This window comes from Saccopteryx bilineata, chromosome 9 (assembly GCF_036850765.1).
Source record: "Saccopteryx bilineata isolate mSacBil1 chromosome 9, mSacBil1_pri_phased_curated, whole genome shotgun sequence".
NCBI classification, from domain to species: Eukaryota; Metazoa; Chordata; class Mammalia; order Chiroptera; family Emballonuridae; genus Saccopteryx; species Saccopteryx bilineata.
Genome location: NC_089498.1, coordinates 41,176,815 through 41,184,784, shown reverse-complemented (window position 1 = coordinate 41,184,784; position 7,970 = coordinate 41,176,815). Strand labels below are relative to the sequence as shown.

The following is a 7,970-nucleotide window of genomic DNA, read 5'->3' as shown; positions in this document are numbered from 1 at the left end:
TGCAATTGGAGGTTGTGAAATGAGACCCATTGGGTAAAAGTAGTGAACACTGTGTGTGTTCTCTTGGGCCTGAGGTTCCGCTGATCACAGCCCTTTTCCAGGAAAGCATGTCTTGACGAGTCCCCTGTCCTTTATTCTGGGTTTCACATTCCTGTCTCCGTGTCCGCGTGCTGTCTTCCTTCTTCCTACTCTTCCTGGTCTCCTTCCTTAGTAGCGTCCCCTGCTTTTCTGCTTTCAGACTCTAGCTGAAGATCTGAGCCAATGTCTATTGTGTTTTCTACCTCTGTGGAAATTAAGTCGGGATATTCAAAGTTATGAAATTTAGATGAGGCCCTGGCTGGTTGGCTCAGTGGTAGAGCATGGGCCTGGTGTGTGGAGGTCCTGGGTTTGATTCCCGATCAGTGCACACAGGAGAAGTGACTATCTGTTTCTCCACTCCTCCCACACCCCCCATTTCTCTCTCTCTCTCTCTCTCCCTCTCTCTCTCTCTCTCTCTCTCTCTCTCCTGCAGCCATGGCTCAATTTGTTTGAATGCATCGGTCCCGGGCACTGAGGATGGCTCCATGGAGCCTACACCTCAGGCACTACAAATAGCTTGGTTGTGAGTATGGCCCCAGAAAGAGATTACCAGGTGGATATTGGTCAGGGCACATGTGGGAGTCTGTCTCTCTGTGTTCCCTACTCTCACTTGGAAAGGAAGAAAAAAAAAAAGAAAATTGGTTGAATAATCACAACATGTTAGGCAACATGGACATTAACAGTGAACAGGTAATCAGTCTGATACAACCACACATATCATGAAGGTGAGAATGTCATCTTTATTATATTTCTTAAGAGATGCATTTCACTGTCCTCCTTAATGATCTAAAGTAACACACAAACATGTCATCCAGGCAAGTTAAAAAATTACAACTCAATTCTTACAATTAAGTAATAAAGACCAAAAAATAAATACGTATATTTATAAGACTATGGCAGAACTACCCACCTAGTGGAAAAAGAATTGATGTTATATAATTATAATAGAGAAAGCCACAGAAATCTATTGTAAAAATGGAAACAAAATTATATTTATATATGATAAGTCATCGTGAAACTAGGTACAGCATGTTTTCAAAACTATGTTACAAACTATTTAACATAACTATAAATATTAAATATAAAAATAAATATAATAATACTAGGGGCAACATTTAAAAAAATGAACCAATAAAATTTATAACATACATTAACCTATCACAATCTTATGATTCTAACTTTATATTTTTAAAGTGTTTCCCTCTGATTCTGAGTCCCTCAACTCCACTGGCAGCTGGCTCTAGACGGTTAAAAAGAAGTGTATAAAATATGGGACCTCCAGCTTATATCAGAGGGGAGATTTGAATTTAACAATCTGAAATTTGGGGCAGTGTCTTAGGAGGGAGGGATCCTACAATAACCCTGTTATCCTATAGTCCTTCTAGGAGAGCAGGACGTGTTAAATCTTCAGCTCATTTGAGCTTATTCTAATTTTGCTCGATTGTTTGCACAGGAGGCTCCTCTTTCCTGTCCTTGTGTCTGCCATTAGCCTCCGGATGGTCATTGTGCTGAAAACTCGAATCTCTCCTGGGCTGAGTGATCTAGAAGAGGAGAAAGAGATGGATGTCACATTTCAAAAAGGCAACTCACCAGATAGAAAGACTATTTAAATTCTCGATCAATTCTAATAAGAGTTTAGGCTAACCTGTAAATCTGAGTTTATCTCTAATCTTTCTCAACCTCACTCTTGAACCATTGCTTTCAGGTGTGATTCTTCAACTTTGATGACCCAGAGTCTAAAATTATTGAATATTGCAGGTAATCAGCTTTATAGCAAGGACTTTAGATGGTTCTATTCAGGGAGTAAGATGCTGCAAAAGTGTTGCTTTAGCTCACTCACACCTGGTCTTTCTGTACCACTGTACCTAAAACCTTAATGTGTCACCACACTACACACATCACTGACACATTTACATCACAAACCACAAGACCGGATGCTGATCCCTAATGCTATCCCTGGATCTTAAGTTGAACCAGACTACCTTGTCTAACCTTGGCTAATACTATGGTCTGAGTATTTGTGGCTGCCAGAATTTATAACCTCAAAAATGATGATATTAAGAGATGGCGACTGGCCCTGGCTGGTTGGTTCAGCAGTAGAGCTTCGGTCTGCCATGTGGAAGTCTCGGGTTAGATTCCCGGTCAGGGCACACAGGAGAAGTGCCCATCTGCTTCTCCAGCCTTCCCCCTCTCCTTCCTCTCTGTCTCTCTCTTCCCCTCCTGTAGCCAAGGCTCCATTGGAGCAAAGCTGGATCTGGCGCTGAGGTTGGCTCCATGAATGCCCCAGAGGGGCCTAGCATTGACCCCTGGTGGGCATGCTGGGTAGATTTCGGTCAGGCGCGTGCAGGAGTCTGTTTGCCTTCTCGCTTCTAACTTCGGAAAAATACAAAAAAATGAAAGAAAATAAAAATAAAATAATAAAAATAAATTAAATAAATAAATAAATAAAAGAGATGGTTGCCTTTGGCAGGTGATTAGGTCATTGGGTATAGTGATTATGAATTATTGCCCTCGTAAAAGACCCCAGAGAGGTGCATTGTCCCTTCCAATGTGTAAGGACATGGTGAGAAGGTGGCCATCTGCAGCACAGATGACAGTCCTCAGCAGAGCCTGACTGTGCTGGCACCTGATCTCAGACTTGCAGCCTCCAGAACTGTGAGAAATAAATGTGTGCTGTGTATAAGCCCCCCAGTCTGGGCTATTTTGTCCCAGCAGCCAGAATGGACTAAGAGAGCTAGTTCCCAAGATTTAAACCAAACCTTTGCTTAATCCTGTGCCCTAACCCGTCACTCTAATGTATCTATCATATCATAAAAAGCCATACAGGATCTAGTATTTCTCAAACTTCCCACATTCTGACAGACTTCCTTGACCATAAACTTGAGGAGGGAATTGTGTAATTGTGCAAGAGGAGAGCTTGATGGGTCAGGGCAAATGAAGAACACACAAGTGATCTGGCCATGGCCATTTGTTTGAGGGTATATTAGGATGAAAATATAGCTGGTCATGATGTATGTCATATTTTTGTATATAGAGACTATTCTATCTAACATTCTATTGTTTCAATAAGTCTCCACGCTAGGATTTCAGAGGGATGGAAGGCCAAAGTAAATTAACAACAGAAAGTCAAAACACAAGATATGGAAAAAATGGAAAACTTCACTTTTCACAAAACAACATTTCAAGAAAGCTAATATATGGACCCTGTTACTTTGGTTCAAACGATTTCAGTCCAATCATGAGGTCTGGCTCCCACACGTGCCACCGAGGGGCATGTGTATGGTCGTCAGCCTGTGTCCTGGAGCCTGTCAGAGCCTGGCTGTGTACCTGGTGGGTCCACTTCACAGTGTGTGGAACGGAGAGGGGGACGGGGCAATGAGCAAAGATCCACCAATCGGATTGCTGGGATTTCCTAAGTAGACAACAAATCATTCCGTCTGTACCCATGAGGAGACCACCTTCCTTCAGACCCACCTTAGCTTCAGTGGCCTCAGAAATAAGGGTGCGATCACGCCCCCACACCCAGAGCTCTGGATCAAAAGCCTGGATCTGGAAAGAGAAACAGCACCCTGAGAAGATGATGAATCTCCAGGTGGACCCCGTCCCGCTCCTTGTCCAGCCCCCAATTCTGTCTCAGCCTCAAATCCCAAAGCTGATCCCCAGGATCCCTTCTGTCTCCAATGTGGCCGCCTCCGCCAAGTCCCCACAGTCACCTACCTCCTCACACTCTTCCCGGGTGACCCACGCCCTGTAGCCCATGGAGCGGAAGAACTGCAATCGCAGTTTGTGGAATGAGCGGCGTTGAGCGAGGTGGTGCTCCCCATAGAGGAAGGGAAGGATGGCCTGCTTAGGGGCATGGTAATGCTCCTCCATATCCAGAGCCAGGTAGCTGAGGACAGACACCAGGTGGCCAGTCAGCAGCAGGAGAGGAAGGACCCCTGGCTGAGGTCAGGTGCCCAAAAGGACAGGACTTCCGGGAGCCCTATCTAGTGTCACAGGGTGCCACCCAGTCTTCAAGAAGCCACTGCTGAGCAGGGACCTAAAGGGCACCTCTCATACCTGGATGATGAGCATAAAATCCTACAGGGAAGGCGGCCCCTTCCCTTTAACTTGCTGGGTGCGCATGCACCAGTCTCATAGAGCAAGTACTTATGCTGCTCCCGTGGGCAGCCCTTACTGGTCCTTACTGTATTCACTGTTTTCCTACCAAACTTCTCATACAGGACTTGCTGTGGTGGTGCATTAACCAAGAAAGCTTCTTGAATTGTACTATTTAAGAAGCCATCAATATACTGATAAGTGCTGCGCCTTCAACAGAGGTCTAGTCTAATGGGATTGGCAAAAGAGAGGAAAGGGCATTAAAAATAACTAATTTAAAATAGCACATTTTAATGGAATTCTAATTAGAGTGCTACTGGAATGCAGGTTAGTGGGTCAGAGATGGTATCCAAAGATTTTGGTGTGTGAACTGTTTTTAGGAAAATGTCTTTTATTCAGATATATATATGTAAAAATACCTACACAGAAAATACAGTAGGAAAATAAAATAACAGGGAAAGGTGTTTCAGAGGAGCCTTGCAACAAAGAATGGAATATCGGGGTGGTAGGGAAGTTTGATGGAGATCCTAGAGAGCGCAGAATTCACACTGAAAAATCTTGCCTTGATTTAGAACAAAATGAGTGAAATTGTTGCGGGGTTGAATTGGTTAACTTGTGATCTGCAAGGATTTTCAGAAAGATTTGTAAGAAATTTCCCCAGGGAGCATTTTACAATACATAAAAATGTGCTATTTAATGGAGGTCTGAGATGAGGAGGAAGACCTCTACGTTTGGTGTTGTTATGAGGGGGGAACAGAGATACAGGAGAGAGAGGAACTGGACACGGAGAGTCTAACGCCTGTTTGCTTGGTGGCAGGCTGGTGTCATTTCTTTATGAAGCTTCTATGTTTTCTTTTGCTTTGTTCAGCCTTTCAAAAAGTGTTTATTGATATTAGAGACAGAGAAAGGGAGAGGGGGAGAGAGGAACATCTAAATCTATCTGTTCCTATATGTTCCCTGACTGGGGATCGAACCAGCAACCTCTGCTGATTCCAGACAATGTTCTAACCAACCGAGCTATCCATCCAGGGCCTGCTTTGTTCAGCATTTTACCTGACATTTAGGTTGCTGGCTTTTGCAAAGAACACTGTAAAAAACATTACAGTTTTTACTACAATCTTAATGTTTTTTTACACAGAGTGAACAGTACAAATAGATTTTTTAAAAAGATGAAAGTCAGAGACCCACTCCCCTCCCTCCATACTCCCAGGATTTGAATATTGACTGATGGGATTGAACGTAATACTCACAGGGCCAGGAAGAAATGAATTCGCTGGTACTGCCAGGAGTGGAGGCCGGCACGGCTAAAATAAGCCACCACCATGGACAGCAGATACTGAGGGAAAGAGGGAAATACATACATAAAAGAGGGCTCACACCCTGAAAGAGGAAGTGCAGTGGGATAAGGGAGAGGCTGATGCTCCCAGGATGGCAAGCGCGGAGGGTTCAGGGCAGGTGTTAGGACCTCTGGCGACAGGAGGGTATTTGCTAACCTGGAGCAAAGGGGAGTCCCCAGGCGCTGTGAGGAGACCTGATGTGCTAACAACCATGGAGGCAAGCCTTGGGCTCAGATTTCAGAGGAGCCATCCTAGTGACAGGGACCCCACAAACACACCCTCATCACCCCACTCCCTACCCCCATCCACACTGTAAGAACCCCCTTGGTCCCTGAGGGGAAGCGGTGACAAGGCATCAGGTCGGAGAGAGAACCCTGGGCACGGAAGGCTCTCTGTGCCCGAAGGCAGATGGTAGAGCAGGGATACACCCTACCTTGTCAGAGATCATCAGATTTTTGTCCCAGGCCAGGAATTTTTTAATGACAGGATCCTCTATGAAAAGAGGGCTTATGTTAGCTTGACCAGAACAGGGTTGCCATGGGAGCATTGTAGGCAAAGAGGGAACCATGCCCCGCTTGGGGGAGTTTTAGGATTGTGACTGAGGGGGAGGCCAATGGGAGGAAGGACAGAAGAGATTATTCCCTGAGCCAGGCAATGTGGTGACCACCACCCCCTTTTACCCAATCTGGGGTGATTGAGTGACAGGTAGGATGTCAGCAGCATATCTGCATGATTCAGATCTTTAGTAATGAGTGATGCTCCCTCATCGTGAGTGAATGTGCCCCTGCTGATGTCCCAGCACTCAGCCATTGTCTCCATTGACAGTCACATCGGGCTGGGAAGATGGCCTTATCTTCCCTTATAAGATGAAGGTCTTCATTTCAAAAGGCCAAACTCAGAGGTACAATTGAAACTGAGCTTTCTGATCCCAAGTGCAGACCCTTTTACAATCCAGCCTAACCCTGTATCATTTGTAAATGTCCCTGATGAGTGATCAGTAAAGAGTTCTCCTAGGATAGAGAGCTTACCAACTAGCAGAGCAATCCTTTTCTACTGGAAGAGTAGTTATATGAATACATTTTTAAAGGATAGATTGGAGGGTGCTCTGTGGGGTCCCCTCCTACCGAGCAGCCTGCTGAAGGCCTTATGGTGCTCAGGTAGCACTGAAGACCGCCTGTGCCTCTTCAGCTTCATCTTGAGCCCACACAGCGTGTCCACGACCCAGACGTCCTGAGCCCCAGGGGCAGACTCCTCTCTCTCCTCCTCTGTGGACCCCTCCCTCTTCCTCTTCCTCTTCCTGTCAGCGAACTGAGGCTGGGGGCTGGAATCTACAGGGGGTGCTGAGGAAAGAAACCAGGCTACAATATAAAGTCTTTGCCTTTGGAATTCAGCTACTGGTCCACTAAAACCATCCCCACTCCATCCCACCTATTTCTCTCCCCACCCCCAGTGAGCAAACCCATCCATCCTCTCCAGTGTCACAGACAACTGGCCTCCTCCCCAGCCATCTCTCCATCTTTCTCCTTTGGCGAAATCTACCTGCCCCGCCTTTCATCCTGCCATTGTTCTACGACTCTGTCCTCAAAACTCCTCCTTGTTAAAGATTATTTCTCCTATTGGGGGGGGGGATCAAAGGAACTCTCCACTGTCTCCTCCCTTCCCATCTCTCATGCTGGGGTCTCATCTCCTAACCCTCCTTCCTTGCTTCTCAGGCTTTTTCTTCATGGGGATATGCTCTTCCCCAGCTCCTGTGATCTCCTCTAATCTCTGGTTTTCTGAATCTCTCCTTTCTTTCACACACACTCTCACAGGTCTCCCTTCCTCCTCACTGGTCAGCCCTCTCCAATCCCCTCTGTCCCTAGTTTCCTCACCTGATGGTCCTGGCACGACTTCAACCACTCTCACCTCCAGGGGGTACCCTGAGGATCTAGGCTGGGGGCTCTGCTTCTCAGACTGGAAACTTGATTCACAATTGGCCATGGTTTTTTCCTAACTCTTTCTTTTTTGGGTACCCAGACTCTAAACTCTTCTGGGTTTTACTTGAACACACTGTTCTCTCAACTGATTCGTATCTTAGAATGAAGAAAACCTCCAGTAAGATGCTGTTGGCACACCTGTTGCCAAGCACCACGGAATCTGGTCCTTCCAATCAGGAAGGTCGGAGGCCTCTGAGGTCATCGGTCATTCCAACCAGGCAACATGTTTGAAGGATGCAAACATGTGTAACTGTCATGTGTGCACTTGTCCTGAAGCTTGGGGGCAAACACTGTCTCCTACCACTGACCCCACAACTTTTGACCAGCTTCCAAAACCATCCTCATGTGTCAGCATTAGGTCTTACCCCTCCCTCGGGGATGCTGCGTTCTCTCCATTCTGAGCTTGAAATATGTTGGGCTCTTCCTTTCCCATTCCTATTCCAGAGCATAGTCGGGTGGAAGAGGGAGGGGACAGGGACAT

The 7,970-nt window shown here is 46.1% G+C and overlaps 1 protein-coding gene across 1 annotated transcript; it reads right to left on the bottom strand.

Annotated features, from left to right (window-relative positions):
- Positions 1-1,505: 1,505 nt before the first annotated feature.
- Positions 1,506-7,493, bottom strand: LOC136313608 (speedy protein E4-like). Its single transcript, XM_066244126.1, has 7 exons — positions 7,385-7,493; positions 6,638-6,853; positions 5,947-6,005; positions 5,427-5,512; positions 3,796-3,967; positions 3,553-3,627; positions 1,506-1,619 (listed from the first exon to the last, which is right to left on the bottom strand). The coding sequence occupies exons 1-7, from the start codon at positions 7,491-7,493 to the stop codon at positions 1,506-1,508; spliced, it is 831 nt and encodes a 276-aa protein (XP_066100223.1).
- Between the last annotated feature and the right edge of the window lie 477 nt (positions 7,494-7,970).

Excerpts from the sequence above, each read along its gene's own strand:
- LOC136313608 (XM_066244126.1), bottom strand. The coding sequence starts at position 7,493 with ATGGCCAATTGTGAATCAAGTTTCCAGTCTGAGAAGCAGAGCCCCCAG. Across the intron at positions 3,968-5,426 it reads ATTCATTTCTTCCTGGCCCT|CTACCTGGCTCTGGATATGG; the intron begins GTGAGTATTACG and ends GTCTGTCCTCAG. Across the intron at positions 1,620-3,552 it reads CTGAGGCCACTGAAGCTAAG|ATCACTCAGCCCAGGAGAGA; the intron begins GTGGGTCTGAAG and ends CTCCTCTTCTAG.